Genomic DNA, 20,092 nt, shown 5'->3' with positions numbered 1-20,092 from the left:
ACATGCACTTATTGCAATAGAATAACCTCCTTCGCACATTTCAAAAAGAGCCCATGCAGATCGTTTGCTTCAAGGACACATACAACCCTCATCCTCCTAATGTATGCTGTCTCCACTGTGCCAAGCCAGTTAAATCTCGACTCCTTTAATCTGACCCCACCTGCTACCATACAATAAATGGATGAATTGGACTAAAGCTACAGTGGACTTCCTTTTTATTGCTGTAGTTTCACGTGTTTGGCTTTCAGGTCATGCAAGTGCGCATATATATATATATATATATAAATAACTCCCATATTAGTAGAAATGTATTACTTAGGAAAGTTGGGAGACTGGAGGGGGAAATAAAGAGCTCCCGCTTGTCCTTAATTCCTCCCCCTCTGTTTGCACATCTGCTGAATCACATTAAACTCCCCACAGGCCGCTTCACAACAGAAGTCCTCGACATCATTTCAGCGAGCTGGAGCCCTTCAGCCTCTGTTTGCTGCCATGGGAATGCATCTGAAGTGTTTTTTATAACTGCTTAAAAAAAAAAAAAAAAACATGCACACAGCCATCTCTTTTACTTTTCCTTCTCTGAGTCAGCTTTTACAAGCTCTTCAATTACTTTACATTGTCACAAGGAAAAAAAGGAAGCCAGGTGATCACAGGTTACCTTTATTTTACTAAAATACACGTTTCATGCAGGGTTTTTTTTGTCACTTTCCACAACAGAAACACACCTAAACTAATGCCACCTCGGGGCTTCTTATTTTAAATGTTTTTTTCTTGTCTGCCGCACAACAACAGGCAAAGAGGGACATTAAAGTCACACGGTACAATATTCCGCATGTGCAAATTCCTAGTGGCTTCATAAATAGCGAGTCCTCATCTGATGTCACATGCCGTCATTAGCGAACCAATAGCGAGCCAAATGTATCTGGTCATAGCGACGCACTTTACGCTGGGAAAAGAAAGTCATGCTCAATGCGCCGGAAATCAACAATAACGGAGTGCTGTATTGCTTTTGAAAATTAATGTCATAAAAAAATATGTGTGCGGTAAAAAGTAGCCTTAATCTATCACATGTTTTAAAAACAAACAACCAAGAAAAACTTAGATGAAGTTGGTCAGCTGGATGCATCTTTTCCCTCCAGTTTTATTGCCACCTTTATGGCACCGACTGTGACCCTGCAGGGGGGGGGAAAGCACTGACAGGCCACGTTCCAAACAGTGGAGAAGGCATACGTGAATCAGACGTGTAAAAAAGGAGAGACTGAGCATGGAGGAAACTCTTTCCAAGGCCTGCTATGATCTTCGTATGAAAATAAAAAGAGGTAGGCAAATTGTCTCTGCTGCTCAGAAAACACTGGCAGTTTAATAAGATGCAAACGGGGATGAAGTGCTTATCAAACATGCTACACGCAAAGCCAGTTTTTTTCCCTAAGTGACAGTCCAGCACAGCATGCCTGAAACAAACCACCTAGCCTATTCAGAATAGTGTTCTTCCTTATGCAGCTTGTTGCATATTAATAATATTTAATCTTATAATAACTTTTTTTCTTATGTAAACAAGGAGACAGCGAAACACACGACTCATGCATGCATTATCATCTCCAGAATGTGGAACAATAGTAAACACAGACGGATGTTACTGCACAGCATATTTAGTGGCTTTTTGTTTTGTTTTTCTCTCTATTTTTTTTCCTTTTTTTGTTTTTAGGCTGTGGGGGAATGTCAGAGAGCTTCGTTTGCTAACACAGAAATAAAAGCGACCACAGTTAGACCGCTCAACGCTTTTCTTTCCTGCCGCCTGTCTGCATGACATCATTAAGGGAGAACGACACGAAGGCAATCTGCTCGAGTTCACTCTCTTTCCCGCACTCCATCAGGCACGAAAACTGATCCTTGTCCCCGTTGTAAGCCAGGTCCGAGTAGCCGCTGGGCCCCCTGTGGATGATTCTGGGTCGGTCCCATCCGGATGAGTGCAGGGGGGATCGGTTCAAATACACACCCATGTCCCTTCTTCTGGACTTGCTCGTCGGGTGCATGAAGAGGAGCCAGGTTTGCGTGTCTGGTGACAGGAGCGACGTGCCGCAGGCTTTGCTTTCCGCGTCGTCGTTTGGGACAAATTCCGGCGCGGGAAAGCCGATGATGCTTCCCTGACATCCGTAGCGCGTTTCCACCAGCTCCGGGGCCATGTGGGGCTTGTCGAAGTAGACGCCGCTGTTTTCACTGAGAGCCTCACACCTGTGGCCCCCGGCATTACGAGCATTGCAGTAGAGGTGGCTCCTGCCCTCGTGGTCTATGATCTCGGCCATTTCACATTCGCACGACTTCTTCCGCAGCATCTTACCTATGTGCCACGTCTGTCCAAAGTCCTCGCTATATACTGACAGTGCACGTGGGTAGACTGTGCAAGGGATGGGGAAGGAGCAGCATCTGTAAGGAATGTAGTAGGCGTACGCAGGGATGATCAGTCGGCCGTTCTCAAGCTGAACACCGTGGCCGGGGCCCACGGCGAATGTGGCCCACTTGTGAATGGCCTCGCCGATCACGCTGTCAGTTAAGTCTGTCACTTGGCTCCAAGTCTGGCCGTCGTCTCGGCTGCTGACGTAGCAAAGACGAGTCTTGTTCTTACCTGTCAGGATCTGCTTCGCTTCCGTGGTTGTGCCCCACACACAGATGAAAAACAAATAGAGCGTTTTGGTGTTTTTTTCATACACCGGGCAAGGATTCATAGTGCGGTGGTTTGGCAGGCACACCGAAGACAGCTCCTGACTGGACGACCACTGGAAAAAAAAACAAAATCCCAGAAACATGACAAAGGCAACATTTGAAAAGAGGACAACAAATCATGTTAACTTCAACTATGAAAATCAAAGTGATCATGTGGCAATGGTAACCTGCATGGATCCATCCTCTTTCAGGGTGCCTCTCCTCATAACGAAAATTTTGGCGTCATTGTCACAGGGTGAGGATCTCTTCTCTGCAAAGGCGAGGAAGGTGTGACAGTGCCTCAGATAGACGAGAGCAGGGATTCTGTATGTTATCCCACTTGGCTCCCTTTCAAACAAAGTTGTTTTAGGAGGTTCTTCTCCGCTGTCTCCCTTCGACGACGTGTTTCCCATGGTGGATCAGAGCTCCTGTGAGCAATAAAATGTCCTAAAATGCATGACAGAGCCTTAGCTTCTTTTATAGTCTTGTTATAACAACCTTCAAAGCACAGACTCGGTGAAGAGTTCACACTCCAGCAGCTCCCTATAAACACAGACCGCTGCATTGCCACAAACAGCTCGCACCGTGCATGCACAGCAAAGCCCTTACCTTCACTGATCGCTCTTCACAGGTCCCACTCGTGATCTTTGTCTGAACATCATAACGTCTATAATCGCACGCGAAACCAGAGACCTCTGATGTTCACGACACTGATGCTGTTGGTTCATCAGAAACGAAGCCGTACCTGAGACCGAGAGAGACTTTTACGCTCCCTTCCGCGTTCGCTTCTCAGCTAAACTAAACGTCGACTTTATGCAAATGAATATATCCACCTTCGTATTTGATTGTGTTTTTCTTACTAGCACTACCGCAATAATGACTACATATCAGTTATGGCTGTCACTACCTACGCCGCTCCAAAACGGCCTTACTCCGCAGGGACGCCCTACACAGAAGCTAGCTAACTAGCCGGTTTAAACAAACACAGGTCAGGCTTAAAATCTTCCGAGAGTAATTATTTGCCAAACAATACACAAAATAAAGCATTTCCTGGTTGTAAACGTGCTTTTTTAATGTCTTTGAATGCCTCAGGTTGGCCCGGCGGAGTATTATCTTGCCATTTTAGTTAATCTTTGAACACCTAAACTCACCGGTCTCTTCCGCCTTTAGCTTAGAAAAGAAATGTTACTGCCCCCTGCTGGACGGGAGAAACGGTACTCGTCTTACGTGCTGTTGCTAAGATACAGAGAGCTACACTGAAGCTCGGGATCAAACACATTGTAGCAGTTTTTTGACATAGTGTGGTGATAAATGGATTAGGCTGCAGTCAGGATGACTTCAGAGTCCTCCACTGCTGACGCAGGGCGGAGCTATCCTGTAAATTGTTTCCCTGCCGGGACTTCACACCACAGAAGACGAGACGGTATGTTGAAATAAAGCAAGGTTGTAACTAGCTTATATTAGTGAAATAAATATAGTGAAAACGAACAGCACCAAAACCAAGTTAGCTGGTTACTCTAATGTTGTAAATGCTGTAATGTGAGCTACTGCTATGTACAGTACAAAGTAAATATTATTTATCAAAAGGGGCCCAGAAGTTCAAGCAGTACCAAAGGGCACTTTTATGAATGGAATTTGGGCCATACCCTAAATAATATTTGTGCTTGGTCTACTGAGCTGTCTACACTGTATTAATAAACTGTATGTGTCTGTCTGTATACAGGTGTATGAATGGAGGGTTTAGTTGAGAGAAATCATAGTTGGCAAAAATCATAGTTTAATTTTGAACATACATGCCCACATATCCGTAATCAGACCAGCCCATCTGGAATCAACAATTATGCCACTTAAATCACCTTTCTGATCCTCAGTTTAAACTTCAGCAGGTCATCTTGACATGTCTAAGCCAAAATATACTGGGTTGTTGCCATGTCACTGGTTCATAAGATATTTGCATTAGTGAGCAGATGAACTGCTCAGTGAGAAAAGAACTGACAGATCCAGAATGAAGAGACTAACCAATAATGAAGAGTGTTTACCTGTGTGAAAACACCTGCTGGCGTGGTTTTAGTCATCCATCTTTGCTTTTATAGGTGCTGGGCACTGGCTTGCGGCTTACAGGGAGGCAGAGGAGCAAAAATACAGGCATCAACGTAGGAGAACAAAAGCAGCTTATAAAAAATGTGAGAGCGAGCTGGCTGATACTTCTCATGGAGTCACATTAGACAGAGTTTTCCTGGTATGAACCTTGAATTCAACACACAAACGCTTATCTGACAAAAGTTAGAAAAACAGTGATATTTTTTTATTTTCTTTTTCAGCTCCAGTTGCATCATGTTGACAGACCCTCTGAACTCTGTTCTCTGGACATCAGCGAGCAGAAACTAAGCTCTGTAAGAGCCACCTTTTCCTACTTTTACTTACCTTTATCAGCCTGTTGGTTAAAATCATTTGTGATTAGTTCCTTTATACTGGGGGTCACAGGTCAAACCAGAAGAACTCGAGGTGTTTGATAACGTGGCTTACATCAACGCATCTATTAACTCCCTCTCTCTAGGTGAATATGCATGTATACATTATCCTGCAGATTTCATTCTAGCATCGCTGTGTGTGCCTCTTTCTTGAAGTCATATCAGAGGCTGTCCATTGTTTTTGCTGCAGGAGCTTTCAGTAGTTTTGTGTCTCTAAGAGAACTCAACCTGTCATTAAATGAGGTTAGCGACTTGATGTTTGATGCTGCTGCCTTCCCTCTTCTCGAGGTAAGATGACTCGGCGGTGCTTTGTAACTGTGAATGTGCAAAAGAGATGCTGACATTCAGAGGAAGAGTTAAATGTGTGCCATTTTTCTTCTTCTTCTTCTCTCCTTCTTCTTTTGAATGTGGTTAAGTTCACCCGAACAGTGCATTTTAATCCTCGCAGGTTCTGGATTTGTCCTACAACTGCTTATCACCTGATGCTATTGATTCTCTCGGTCGGCTCCCACGTCTTAAGGTCCTTCATCTAACTGCAAATCAGCTTCAGCGTCTCCCTCCTAATCTCGGCTCCTCACACCGAGACCCAACTCAGCTGTAAGTGCCTGAAATAGCAATCTATTTTTTACCACGCTTCATCCACGATCAAGAGACGTTAGCCGTCCATCAGTTCAGATGATGAATTTGCTCGTTTTTCCTGCCCACTTTGATGTACGTTTATACTGAAAAGCTTCAAATGAATAAACTTCAGAAGTATGTGCACATTGGTACTGGGCAAAAACAGAATTTGCGAGTGTAGTCTTGGTCTTCTATCCCCACCTCACACACGCACAGACACACATACACACACAGTTCTGCCCTGCTTTGTGTTAAATGACTGACAACAAAACAAACTTTAGGTATAAAAAGCTGCCTGATTTACAAATTTACAAATCCAATAGTGGTAGTTATTAAACTGGCTGAATCCAGCTCCCATAAATAATTAGTAAAATATTCCAAGATGAAATAATTTATGGCTATCTTTTAAAATCTGTGTTAACTCAGGATGTTTTAAGTGTTATGATTATCATGATCCATGAAGTTATCCAGTACCTTGGTTATGATTTCATGACACATTTCATTCCTGAAACATTCACAAATGTAGTTTTCAAACCCACCAAAAGGGGGAGCACAAATGCTCCAAATTCACACTTCTGATCCGGTAAACCTGCACTCACAGGCCACTTTGTTAGGTACACCTTGCTAGTACCGGTTTGGACAGTGTTTTGACTACAGAACTGCCTTAAAGCTCCATGGTACAGATGGAGACGGAAAAAGGGCATATCCTGTTGGAGACAGCCACCACAAGATGGGTACTGTGGTCATAAAGGGATGAAAATGCTCTGCAGCAATACTCAAGTAGGCTGTGACATTTAGACTAAGGTAGTGTGCCAAGAAAATGTCCCATTACACCACCTGCAGTTGCCTGAACCACTGATACAAGGCAGGTTGGATCAATGCTTTCATGTTTTTTCCAGTCTTCTATTGTCCAGCTTTGGTGAACTTGTTTAACTTACAGCCCTTTTTTTCCTGCTCTTAGCTCCAAGGAGCTTGGTTGTAAAGAGTGGATATTTGAGTTGCCCTTGCCTTCTTATCAGCTCGAAGCAGTCTGGATATTCTCCTTTGACCTCCACCATCAACAGCACTTTCTCCCAGAGACCTGCCAGTCAAGGGATGTTTTCTCTCTTTGAGGTCAACCTCTGTAAACATTCTGATGCTCGTATTGAACTTCAGCAGGTTGTCTTGACCATGACCACATGGCTAGAGGCAGCGAGCTGCTGCCCTGTGATTGGCTGATTTGTGTAAATGAGGGGTTGAATGGTTTACTAAAGTCACTGATGAAAATAGATACATAAAATCTTATTTCACTTTAATTGTATCATCACACACATTTAGCATTTCTTCGTTTACGTGTAGGCCGGCTAAAGATGAAGACACATGCTTTCAAGCTCTAGAAGTCCTGATGCTTGATGATAATGAACTGACCTCTGGAGTCTTCAGCAGCCTTAAAAACCTAACGAGGTCTGTAAGTTTTCCTGTAAAGACTTTTTGCATACAAAATATTCATTATAAATGCACTTTTAAAAAGTCTGCATGCATATTGCCAGCCTTTGTGCGTCACAGTGCAAGTGAGAAATTGCACTTTTAAATAAAAGTGTTTCTTAACATGGACTCCTTTATCACAAGGCACAGCAAATTAGTGGAAACGCTCATTAAGCATTTTTAATTGTTGATTACAGGCTAAAGCATTTAAGCCTACAGGGGAACTGCATTTCTGAAATACCGTTCATGCAACTGGTGGGTTTTTCCAAACCTGTGCAGACTGCCACTGAAGAAGAGGAGGAAGAGGGTAAATACTCGGCATCAGCTTTGTGTAATTTACATGTGTGTCCAAAATTTCCTTTAAAAATATCTCTCCCGATCCAGCACTCGCTCACTCGGAGCCTTCCGATCAGTATTTGACAAGAATCTCAGAGGTAATTCGTCCATGATCTTTTAGATGTGTCATCACTGTAGCTCGGTGTTATTCTCCCATTAAACTTGTGTGTCTCGTGGTCACTCTAGATCTTTCGCAAACACAACTGGGAGCAGAACCGCAAAGAATCCAGTTTACCTCTTCCAGCGCTGCAGTACCTCAACCTAGCTGACAACAAGGTGTGCTGCTGCTTTTTATAAATAAATCCACTATTTTTGGGAAACGAGGTAGCGTGACACACCGGTGGTTTCTCATCAGGTTGCTAAGGAGGAAGCACTGATGGCTGCCACTCTTTTCCCGATGCTTCGTGAAATTGATATTCAGTTCAACCCCATAACCACACGGAGGAGAGGTAATATTCCTCCTGTAAAGGATCATTTTAAAATAGGTGTTCGGGGCTTCAGAAACAACCTCATCATGTCTTTGTTTAAATACAGGAGACCCTCCCTTGCTAACCTACATGCAGGAGAGACTTGGAATAACAATAAAGCAGAAGAAAACACCGGAGGTTGTGAAGCGCCCGCTGAAAGTGTCCACTGAACCAAAATGGAAGGTTGGACTTTTTTGTGTTTGATCACGATCCTTCAAATTTTGCTGTATCAATGTCCAGGCTGGAGTCTTAGGTTTAGTAGGTTTAGTGATTTTGCAGAAAGGACGTGTGATTGACTCCAAGGTGGTCATATTTTTGGTAGCGTTTACCTCTAAACTTGATCGTTTTTTATGAATTCTGATAAAACTCTGTAAGGGCGTAGAGTGGGGTCATGCTAACAATCCATTAAAAGTGGATTTGCATCCACTAAGGTCTTCAAGGCCAACTTAATGATTGATTGCTCAGAAATGGATAAAAATAAGTCTGGTGTGTGTTATCAAGCTTTTTGCTTTTGTATTAATCACTGTAAAGTTCCATTTCAGTGAATGAATCATTATGTTTTCAATGTTTTCATATTGGAGGTGGATGAAAAAATACCAAAGGTGTCAAAGAAGCTAATACTGCTGAATCCACAAAGCCAGGCTGGCAAAAATGCAGGCAAAAACAGCAGAAACCACACCTTCCATGAAAAAAGAAAACCCTTCTTTCTTACTCAGGTATGTTCCTCAGTAGTTTTCCTCATTGGGATATAAAAATCCATCATTTTACTAAGTTTTTTTAAATGTTATTTAATGCCGCAGCATTTTAACGTAGTCAGTGTTATTTCATGCTCAGGCAGCAGATGGACCTGAGTTTGAATTTAGTCTTCTTCCTGAAGACAAAGAAACTGCAGACAGCAAGGAGAGAAAGCAGTTTGATTTCTTGATGGATGTCGAACCGAACCCTCGTGTGCTCAAGCTCAATGGTGAGGAAGGAGGAATGTATTTTCATCTGCAGCCATTTCGTTTTTTTGTCAATTGTTTCAAAGCCAGTAAAGTTTGGCTATACAGTGAGCCCGTGGAGAATACTGATGCTTTCTTTCTCTCTTCCTTTCTTTGTGCAGGAATTCAAACAGCTGTTCGGATGCTGGAGCACACACTGAAGAATCTCCATGTTTACAGGGACTCGAAACCAAAGCTCGACAGCATCCAGACGCCGTACAGGGAGCGAGAGAAAAGGGTTTGATGTTTAGCCACGCAAACTTCATTTGCAGGCTCGTAAATTGCAATAAACCGAGCGACTTTAACTACGTTTTTATTAATTACTGCACACAGATTAAGGAGCTGCCACCTCTGAAACCTGTGAAGCAGCTGACTGAAAGGGTAGAGGACATGATCAAAGAAATCAGAGAGAGTAAAACAGTAAAAGTAGTCCCTTTAGGTATGCACATTTCCTACTTATACGCAGTGAATGTCAACATATTTCCCCTGTAAAGTCCTCTTTCTTTAAATAACACTCTGTTTTCTGTCCAGGCACTACCCTACAAAGCAGAGGTGTCAGTAAGCAAGAATATAAGGAAGCTCTCTCGCTGATGAGGGACATGAAAAGAACATATAAGATGGTCCACGCGAAAACAATGGAGCAAGAAGCCACCATCAAGTCTGACAGAGACTCTGACCAAATCTGAGTTGAATCTCCATCTGTTTAACAGTCACGTCCAAATAATTAGCCGAGCAGATTTTCTTTGGCTTGAAATGTTTTCTTTGTATTACTGTGAGTAGAAATAAGTAAATCGAGCAATGTTTTCCTCGACTATCAGCTCTAGAGTTGAAGTGCAGAGTTCACAAAGCTCAAGCAGATGCAAGGGTGTCTAATTGTAACTAAAAAAGTGTGCCACTGTCTGCTCCCCGTAAGCCTGACAGTTCTGAGCAGCTGTGCCGCCACGGCTGTGACCAGAATCCATCCAGGATGAATGCATTGTATTCATTAGGAGTAGAGCTCATTGCAAAAACAGAAAGTAGAGAGAGCTTTTTCTCTCTTTTTGTTTTGTTTTGGGTGAGGAGAGGTGTTTTAGACTGTTTGTGCACATTTATATGCAAACACCCTGTTCTGTAGAAGGAACATTGGGGTAGATTTTACAGTGCAACAAAGTCCACATCAAGCCCTGCTGTATTTGAAAATGTTGTACACCCTCTAATGGTTCCCAATCAGCTATTCTCCATGGGTATTGTGCATCACCCTCTCACTCACCTTTTATATGAGATTTTCAAAAATGATTATGTGGCTGATTATTATCTTTTTGTAACTTTGAACAGACTTCTGCAGTGCAGAATGATTTAGGTTTCGATGCCAATGTGCGGTATTACTACAAGTTGAGAGTGGTAGTTGTTTGTTTTCGTTGCTCATTCCCTTTTTGATTTCATGGTCTTGTCCATCATATGATTTTGATTATTTGTCTCGAGTGCAGCGTGCAGATGTGGAATGCATGTTCAGCCCCTGTGGAATAAATCACTTGGCACTCTGAAGATACTGGGTGCAGGGATTCTGGGTTTTTACATTCATGTCGGGACATTTTTCTGCTCCTGTATGGATTGAATCATAAAACATTTATGCATTTCTTACGCTAAACAAAAAAGCGTGCTCTGGCAGGGGGTTCGGTTTAAGACGGGACCCAGATTCAACATGCGAGGAGGTTGTAGGGAAAAAGGTGATAAACTTTTATGGAACGAGCCGAGGAACAGCTGAGGTGTTGATCTCGGGAGGGGAAGACACAGAAGAGACGAAGAACAGGCAGAATGGGCCTAATGCAGCACAAACAATGGATCAGAGTCACCTGATCCAGCCATAGAAGGAAATTTTGAAGCCTAATGTTAGAACAGAGAGAGTCTGCCTTCCAAACCCAAACCTGGAGCCTGGTTCTGCCTCTCATTATGCTCCCGGAAACAGTGGGAACCACAAGTAAGAATGTACTCTGAGGGTTAACATGCTGCTCCAGGATCTTTAGGATAAAAGCAGCTTGGTTATAATTTAATTCTGCATTTCACGGTCTTTTTCAGTTTGATCAAAAATGTAAACACAACAGAAGATAGTATGTCTGTGAAGATTCTCAGTCATCCAGGTCATCGTAGTCAAAGGAGCTTGCAAAGAAAAGCGTCTGGACTTCTTTAAGTTACTTGAAGACGTTTCACCTCTCATCCGAGAAGCTTCTTCAGTTCTAAGGTCAAATGGTGGAGAGTCCCAGATATAAACCTAGTGGGAGTTTCCCCCCACAGAGGGACAAAAGGACCCCCTGATGATCCTCTAATCGCCTGAGCCAAGGTGTGAAATTGGGTGTGGGTCCCAATCAGCCAGAGTTTCGGGTGAGTTCATTGTGAAACCTGGCCCCACCTTATCATGCGAATTCCTGAGATCAGATGGCCCAGGATGTGAGTGGGCGTTAAGGCGTCTGGGAAGGGATCTCAAAACTGGATTATAGATGGCAGAGAGTTGGTGTCGTAAACCACCGCCTCTGTTCAAAGATGGTCGCTCACAGTGGACATAGATGGCTTCTTTCACTCCTCTTTCAAACCATCTGTCCTCTCTGTCCAAAATGTGAACATTGGCATCCTCGAAAGAGTGTCCTTTATCCTTAAGATGCAGATGGACTGCTGAGTCTTGTCCTGTGGAGGTGGCTCTTCTGTGTTGTGCCATGCGCTTGTGAAGTGGCTGCTTGGTCTCTCCAATGTAGAGGTCTGGGCATTCCTCGCTGCACTGTACAGCATACACCACATTGTTAAGTCTGTGTTTTGGCGTTTCGTCTTTCGGGTGAACCAGTTTTTGTCTGAGCGTGTTGCTGGGTCTGAAATGCACCTGGATGTCATGCTTGGAGAAAACCCTCCTGAGTTTTTCTGATACACCGGCTACATAGGGGATGACAATGTTGTTGCGTCTGTCCTTCTTATCCTCCCTCGCTGGTGGAAGCTTCTCGGATGAGAGGTGAAACGTCTTCAAGTAACTTAAAGAAGTCCAGACGCTTTTCTTTGCAAGCTCCTTTGACAACAGAAGATAGTGCTTAGTTATTGAAACCGGGGTGTCTGCATGATTGGGCGTGCGCTGCTTTAACATGGTGTTGTGGTTGTGTTGTATAACTACTGTGAATTTCTGAAACCTTGTCCCCGGGAAACATGCCTAATAATAAAAACAGTGAAAAAAATTACAGTAGCTGCTCACCATAGCAATGGAGTGCATGCAGAAGGAACTCTTTTAGTTTTGTGTGTGGAAGAGTCAGCATTGGGTTCCAGTGATATGTTTTAATGAAATCAATCACTGAGCTCTAGCATGAGAATCGCTGTCATTGTGGTGTCACACAAAGCTTAGCAATAAACAACTTTCAGCATTGTAATTAGTTTAAAGCAGTGTTCTATTATTTTTTCACTAAAAAGTTAGTCTTGATGGATGAAGAGTTTGACACAGTGAAAACAATCGGTACAGTGCTGCTCACTGCTATCAGGCAAACACCTGGTCTCCAGTCTGATGGCCTTGTTCAGGTCTTTTCATCCTTAACTATATTTTTGCTGGTAATGAGGAGCCTGTGCCAAATGGCAGAGACACCCTTCTACAGAAATACTCTTTTCCAGTCCAGTGGAGCTCAGCTCCACACAGCCGAGCTTGTCTGAGCTGCAGCGATATTCCACAGTATTGGACACAACAGCTGCTGAAAATCCTCAATGCTAAATAGATTATAAATGATCAGATTGTTTTCATTATTGACTCTCAAATTGCACTTTTACTCCCTATCCAGGCTTGGGTGTGACTCCATTAAAGTGCCCTGAGACTTGTTGTTGTTTTCACTAACATTATGGATTTTGTTCTGCAGCCAGGAAGTCCTAGCATGAACTTATTTTGTTTGACCAGATTGCTGTTACAAAGTAATTTAGAAATGATAATGATTAGTACTTGCAGTCCAGTGCTGTCATGTTGTAATTCTTTAATGCTGGAAGAAAAATAGACATGTACTCTTGTGCAAGAGGTTTGTTACACATGTTAGTTTTCCACATTTTTGGGAATAATCAGTCCCTCTGATGGCTGTCTATTCCAAGTACACTAGGCGTTTACTGACCTCATCACAAACTTGGAGATCTCTCCAAGAACTCTTCACGAGATTGTGAAAAAATAACTCAGATGCACTTAGTTGGTAAACCTTCCACTTTTTTCACCAGCTCTTTTGGGACATACACCTTCCTTTTCTTTGTTTGTGTTTGTGCCAACATGTGCAAATTTTAGATTATGTAATTAATAAAGCAGATGAATCTGATCATTTCTTTTCCCGCATTACCGTTGTGCAGGCGATGAATCCTGGCTTCATGCTGTTACCTCAGGCTCCTTCTGCAATTCTAAAAGAATCTGTTATCAGGAAAAAGTCAGAAGGATAAATACCAAAGCAACTACAAATTCCCCTTTGAGTCTGATCAGTCGATGAGTAATTAATCACAGCCAGTTGTGCTTGAATCTGCCAACACAGTTTCAGTGTGAGCAGTTGCTTTATATAGACATAAACAGTACCCCAAAATACCCCAAGAATGCAATACAAAGGGATGTTTTATACTAACAGATGTTTTTATATTTATCAGCTATGTCAATAAATAATGACAGATGCAGGACACAAAGCTGTAAAGGCCCTGTGGTACGAATGGCTTCAAAACCTCTGGATCCTACACTTCCCAAAATGCAATTTACCCAGTTTGCACTTAAACCCCACATTCCCAGCATAAATAACCTCAATGACATCAATGTGATATCATGAGCATTATTTTTTGTTGTCATATATAATTGATTTACTTGTAGACGCCTCATGGGGGTGCTTAAAAGAGGACCTCTTATGCTTCTCTTTATTTTCTACCACATATGCAGCCACATGAAAAACAAAGTACTCTCACATCTGGTGAAAAGCAAACACAGCAAGTTAGCACAAACACCTCATACTAACTGTCAAGCACAGTGGCGGAGGACTGAAAATTTGGGCTTGTTTTGCAGCCACAGGACCTGGGCATCTTGCAGTCATTGAGTCAACCGCGAGCTCTTCTGTATACCAGAGCATTCGAGGGTCAAACGTGAGGCGATCTGTTATCTGTCAACAACTAAAACTTGACTCAGACTGCAACAGGACAAAAATCTCAAGCACAGCAGCAACTCTACAAAGGAAACGAAAGAAAAGAACCAAGATGTTGCAATAGTCGAATCAAAGCTCAGACCTCAACCTGACTAAAATGCTGTGGCAGGACCTTAAGAAAGCTGTGCATAAATAAACACCCACAAAGAAAAGTGGTACAAATGACTCTAAAACGATGTGAGGAACTGATAAAATTGCATGGAAAACAATTCCTTTTAGTTATTGCTAAAGGCTACAGGCTACTGAATAACTGGCTGTAGGCCTACTTTGTTTTTCCCACAGAGCGCCTTCTTTTTCACTTAGTTTGTGACAAATAAATATTGATTCATATTGATGTTCATCTGAGATTTTCTTTAATTAATTTTAGAACCTATAAAGGACTAAATCTTTTTGTAATAGGTCTTAACATGTAGAGTTTTGGGAATGTCTACACCTTCTGTTTTTTGCACAACAGTAAATAGACGCCAGAGCAGTCTAGATGCTTGGACTTTTAGTTCTGCATGATAGTATACCTATATATTAGGGGTGCAACGATACACAAAATTCACGGTTCGGTTTGGTTCGGTTCGATACTTTGGTGTCACGGTTCGATATTTTTTCGATACAGAAAAAATGTTCATGCCTTTTTAATTTGTCATTTATTAAATTTTCACGGCACATTCTGCACCACATCTCTGTGCGTTCATCATTTGTTTGAAGCCAGCTCACCTCCTGCAACTACTTTTCCGAAAATACGTGCTTCTTTTGTGGTTCGGACTCCTGACATTTCTTTGGAGGTGGAGGAACATCACAGTAATTGCTTAAAGGAGCTTGATTCTTCGACATCTTTAAGAGTTCTAAATAAATGTCTGTCCTCCTCCAGAAAATCTTATGTACGCAAACACGCATTGCAACTTCTTATCTTGTGCGCGTTTTTTATTTTGACAGCGAATGCGCACCTGCGGACCACTTATGTGCACCCCTGGTTATTTAGCTTGTCATATTGCAGCCACAGAAATTCTTTTGTCCATGAAACCATAAAGCTGCACTTTCTTTTTGCCTTATAGTCTGATTTGTCATAACTTTACAGTTTTGTGGTAAGCTTTTCTTTGGCTGTCACTTCTTCACCCTGACCTGTCTTATTTGGCTCAGCAGAACTAAAATATATATCCTGCTGCTTTTACACACGCACTCACATAACGCTCAGCGATTCTCTGCTGCGATCAACCTCTCACATGTTTAAGCTTGCTGGGGAGATTTCACTTGTCATGTTTGCATAGTAAGCTAACGATTGATAAGACGATGTCAGAGGAATTGGTGCCAAATTATCTCACTCACCAATCAGTACTGTCGCTCTCTATCACAGTTTGCCGATTGCAAAGTGAAGCAAAAAACAAGCGCAAATTCAAACGCGATTTCAATATGTCACATATTGACAGTGGCTCACCGATGCCAATGACATAATTACCCAGCTACATTTCCGAAAGAATGCAAAAGCATTGACATATATTTTTCCTTCCTACGAATAGGCCCGACGGGCAGGGCAGAGATAGATTTTGGTAGCCCGACTGGAAAAATCGCTAGCCCCGGGACGTCGGGCTAGCGATTTTGCGAGCCCTGTATCTGATTGAGGAATCACTCATCTTTGGAAAAGAGAGTTTATTACAGAGAAATGGCTCTTTCCAAAATAAAAGCTATACTATCCGCTTCTTCTGGGCTATATTCTCAGCAGCATAAAATCATATCTAAGCTGTCTAAATGACTCGGTAAAGTTTAGTAGCATGTGCTTGTTGTTTTTTCTGCTTCCACTTGTCTTTGCACTAGGATGATGTCGGGTAAATGTGCAGTCATATTCGTTTGTTCCCACTAGTGCTTCAGGTTAATCTCGTTGAAATGACGCTTAACGCCACAACACGGCAAATCTCCGTTAACGAGCTACCGCGATCGCCCCGTGCATGGGGCTGGACGGCCAACACGTTAACGAGCTAACTGCGCTAACACACTAGTTCCCACCCATGTAATTGAGCATTGCTGGCACATCCAACATACTGTTTTACTTTAGTCCATGACGCGCTTACCTTCAGGGTCATACGTCACATGAAAACCAAAATAGTTCCAAACGCCAGATCTGAATGAGGGTGGGGGAGGTTCAATTTGCCATGTTGCAAGGAGAGCTTAACTTCTGTCTCGCTAGCTTGCCCTGCGCTCTTCCTTCTGACGATGCTGTCTGTGTGAAGCGCTCAGTGGATCTGCGCTCGACAGTGCAGCCTAGGCGGAGTAGTCGAACGCAGATTCACTGAGCGCTCAACACAGACAGCATCGTCAGAAGGAAAGATTGATAAAATAAATTACAAATGTTGTATTGTTCGATACATATGCGTACCGAACCGAAAGCACTGTATCGAACGGTTCAATATCGATACGAATATCGTTGCACCCCTAATATATATATATATATATATATATATATATAATATATATATATACTATTAAGTTATATATATATATATATATAATATATATATATATATATATATATATATATATATATATAGATGAAGGTATACCTTCATCTCTATGTTAAAGTCCCTCCTACATGCTGTTTAAGCTCTCTTTAAAAGTGGAAGCCAGTTTCACACAGTGGTTTGAGTGAGATGCTGCCCTAAGGCCCAGAACAAACTAAAAACCATTATTCAGCACTGTGACTCATGCAACACTCCTATAGCAGGGTCCAACTTTATAAATAAGGAGCTGGAAAACATATGTCTATGTTCAAGACTGGAGACATAGTCCACATAGCTTATTGTAATACACACAAAGCTAGTTTTACTTTAGATTGCAGACCAAAGCCAATAGAGAACCCTGTTTCTCTCTGTTTTCATTGGATTTTTCCTCACATTAACATTAACCGCAGAATAAACACATAAAAGCGACTTCTTCTGTAACCTCTTTGATGTTACGATGAAAAACTGATGAGTTGAGTTAATAACTGAAAACACATTTCATCCGCGCTCTTGGTGATATAACAGAGTCTGGCAGGGGAGTCGGATACTCTGTCCAAACGCAAAAAGAAAAATAACAAAAGACATGGCGAAGAAAGGCGCTGATGTCTTAGGCACGGCACATCTGTTTACATATCTATATGTCTCTTTTCTGTACGTCTCAACGCGGCACAGCTTCACATCTGGAGCAGTCGTCACAGCAATCAAGCCTGAGAAATGTTTGGGTAAGGTTTGTTTGACTCTCAAACTGAGGGCCAACAGTTAAGCTTTGAGGATAACCCTGTGGAGACTCAAACACCAGATTTGGCTCGGAAAGAATAGGCCTGAATACCTCATCAACACTCCTCATTACTCAAGTGCCAAATGAGCTCACTGCGGACTGAACCTATTCATTATTTCCTTTGATGGACAATTGAACTGTAACACACTTATCATGTAATCCTGGAAAGGCTTCAGATATTCTGGCTGACATTTGAAAAGAGGCCATTGTTAATTATAGATCATAACTGTAAAGTTGACACTTATTTCGAGGTGGGGGGTGGTGGGGTATTCCGCCCCGCTGCGATCTGTCTTTAATAGTTTATTGCCATTGCAGGCATGCATTAATATTTCTGACCTTTAACCCTCGTCGTTCAGGGGTAAAGGAACGAAGATTTAAGCATTCGTGACATGTAGCCTCGTACTGTCCGTATTTTTTTTGGCCCGACTCCAAGCATCGGCTAAAATGATCAGGGCCAACTTAATTAACAGGAGGGTTAAGGGTGTAAAAAACAGAGCCCTTGATAGATTTCGGAAGTATTTTGAAGAAGCATAAACTCAGGGACTCTGCTGAGCACCTTAATCAGCTATGAAAGCAAACACATCTATCAGACTTAATTAACTCAACACAATTTGGCTCCCTTTGAATCAAAAGACTGCCTGATTGATTTGCAATGCTTCAGTTCCTCAAAAACACCGTACGCATCTGTGAGGATTTAGTTCCTGCAGCCATTTACAAGATGCTATATTTGATTTTTTGTAAATGTAATCACCTCTACTAAGCTGCTCTTTTTTTTGTCAACACTGCAAGCTTAAAAAGCTCACATATAGTAACTCTGCACAAACATGCAGCCTTTTCTGCAACGTGCACCAACTGTTCTCACAAAGGAACTCACATTTTTAAGCAACAGCGAATCAGATTTGTTAATAATCACAATTTTGGCCAAGAAGTGACTCCAATCCTGGGCCGAGTCGTGACCCCGAATCTCACATTTTCTTCCCTCCTCACTGAATCGGGGCTGCATGGGCAGCAGGGTGGAGTACACATACACAGGGAGCTGACCGACTGCATGATTTATACCTACTGACTGCCCCCAGCTGTTACAATTGCAAGAGCCAAGACTAAGCATGCATAGCTGAATTAACCCACGAGACGAATTCAAACATCCACAAAAAGTGGACTGATAGGATTTCCATTAAAAATAAAAACATATCACAACATCTGATACTGACTAGGCTGCAGCGCGTCTTTTAGAGGTAAAAAGTAACTTGCAACTCAACTGACTTGCTCAAAGGAAGGGAGGGCACATGGAAACGTTCGTTTAAGTTTAATGCTGCTAATTTGAGTTGGCAGCATCAAAGTAGAACACCCCTTTCTCACACTTTTCATTGGAACAGCCTGATTGGGCAACTTAGAGACAGACTGTTGTTAGCTGTCAGGTCTAACAGCTAACACAAAAATATGACAGGCTTTTTTGTGAGAGTAATGAAGGCACACAAGGGAAGTGCGTCGCTTTCAAAATATTGTTTCATGCCTTTAGTGAGAGATGGACAGAGCTGTCTGGCGCAAAGTGTGAAAGCAACACAATTGAGTCATTGTCTGAGGGGAGGGGACAGAGAGAGCATGTCGGGGGTTCACAGAGAAGGGAAGCAATATTATTCTGAAGCGCCCACGCAGTCTACCAAATCAGCAATTGCACTCTGACTGAAGCATGGGAACCGGCAGTAATAATTTGACACCTGTTGATCAAGCTGCCCTGTAGAAAGACTGCACACAGTGCTGCTGAGCAAAATAAACCTTTGCTGCTCCCACAGATCTGCTTTGTAGCTCATTATTTCCACGAGCAGGTTACACTGTATACGGTGTTCTCACTAAAAGGTGGTTTTGTTGTTGCATTGATGTCCTCTACCCCGTTTTTATAAAAACAGATACTTGCAGTCATTCATCAGATTATAACAACAGACATAAATTCTAATTATTTGACTATCTGTTCTTCATTAATTGGTGTGCCTGCACCATTTTTGCATTTTAAAATGATTTAAAAAAGTATTTCCAGCAACAAAAGTGATTCCTTCCATAGGCTACCATGTTAAAATGGCCAACTAAAGACCATTTGAAAAAACCCAGTGTGGTAAACAGCACACCAGCATGGCACTGTGGTGGTTAGCACTGTTGCCTCAAAGCAGGAAGGCCCTGTCTCAAAATCCACCTTTTTTCTTTCTTTTTTTTCTTTTTTCCTTCTGGAAAAAAGACAATTAATCAATGTTAAACACCTGATTAATCCTCCATTGATGGTCTATAACACAGGCTGTTTTTTTTTCATTCATATGGCTACTAGTGAGGCTTGAAGTTAGGGGTGATCACTTTGCCTGACAGGTGTGCTAGCACAACATCATCCTCTGTAGGTGAAGTCACTGAAATCTCCCAGCCTGTCCAAAAAGATTTTTCTTTTCATCCTCGGTCAATAAAATTAAAAATTTTTTGTTTTTCTGTTTTTTAGCACTAATGAGCAAGTGTGTGTGTCTGTGCATTGCACCCATACAATTTAAGACTGCAGTTTGACTGAGAGTGTCAACCCATAACTACTCCGCGCCATCCATCCATCCATCCATCCATCCATCCATCCATCCATCCATCCATCCATCCATCCATCCATCCATCCATCCATCCAT

The 20,092-nt window shown here is 42.2% G+C and overlaps 2 protein-coding genes across 3 annotated transcripts; one reads left to right on the top strand and one right to left on the bottom strand.

Annotated features, from left to right (window-relative positions):
* Positions 1 to 283: 283 nt before the first annotated feature.
* On the bottom strand, positions 284 to 3,895 carry LOC102291703 (sialidase-3). Of its 2 annotated transcripts, XM_005922205.2 has the most exons (4): positions 3,849 to 3,895; positions 3,307 to 3,442; positions 2,886 to 3,125; positions 286 to 2,771 (listed from the first exon to the last, which is right to left on the bottom strand). In XM_005922205.2, exons 3-4 carry the CDS (start codon positions 3,108 to 3,110, stop codon positions 1,770 to 1,772), a joined length of 1,227 nt encoding a protein of 408 aa, XP_005922267.1. In that variant the 5' UTR covers positions 3,111 to 3,125; positions 3,307 to 3,442; positions 3,849 to 3,895; the 3' UTR covers positions 286 to 1,769. The 2 variants fall into 2 exon arrangements, with proteins under 2 accessions (XP_005922268.1, XP_005922267.1); XM_005922206.2 differs by lacking the exon at positions 3,849 to 3,895 and having other exon boundaries at positions 284 to 2,771; positions 2,886 to 3,144; positions 3,307 to 3,832.
* A 206-nt stretch (positions 3,896 to 4,101) lies between these two features.
* On the top strand, positions 4,102 to 11,143 carry xrra1 (X-ray radiation resistance associated 1). The gene is made up of 17 exons (XM_042220875.1): positions 4,102 to 4,120; positions 4,791 to 4,880; positions 5,019 to 5,090; positions 5,182 to 5,254; positions 5,359 to 5,456; positions 5,617 to 5,765; positions 7,125 to 7,229; positions 7,448 to 7,557; positions 7,635 to 7,684; positions 7,773 to 7,862; positions 7,942 to 8,035; positions 8,121 to 8,236; positions 8,635 to 8,769; positions 8,888 to 9,017; positions 9,156 to 9,271; positions 9,367 to 9,472; positions 9,565 to 11,143. Exons 5-17 carry the CDS (start codon positions 5,424 to 5,426, stop codon positions 9,717 to 9,719), a joined length of 1,389 nt encoding a protein of 462 aa, XP_042076809.1. The 5' UTR covers positions 4,102 to 4,120; positions 4,791 to 4,880; positions 5,019 to 5,090; positions 5,182 to 5,254; positions 5,359 to 5,423; the 3' UTR covers positions 9,720 to 11,143.
* The last annotated feature ends 8,949 nt before the right edge of the window (positions 11,144 to 20,092 follow it).

This window comes from Haplochromis burtoni, unplaced genomic scaffold, assembly GCF_018398535.1.
Source record: "Haplochromis burtoni strain Fernald_Lab_line unplaced genomic scaffold, NCSU_Asbu1 Contig_56, whole genome shotgun sequence".
Classification (NCBI taxonomy): domain Eukaryota; kingdom Metazoa; phylum Chordata; class Actinopteri; order Cichliformes; family Cichlidae; genus Haplochromis; species Haplochromis burtoni.
Note: the sequence above shows the minus strand (reverse complement) of the source record. Positions and strands in the feature narration are given on the sequence as shown.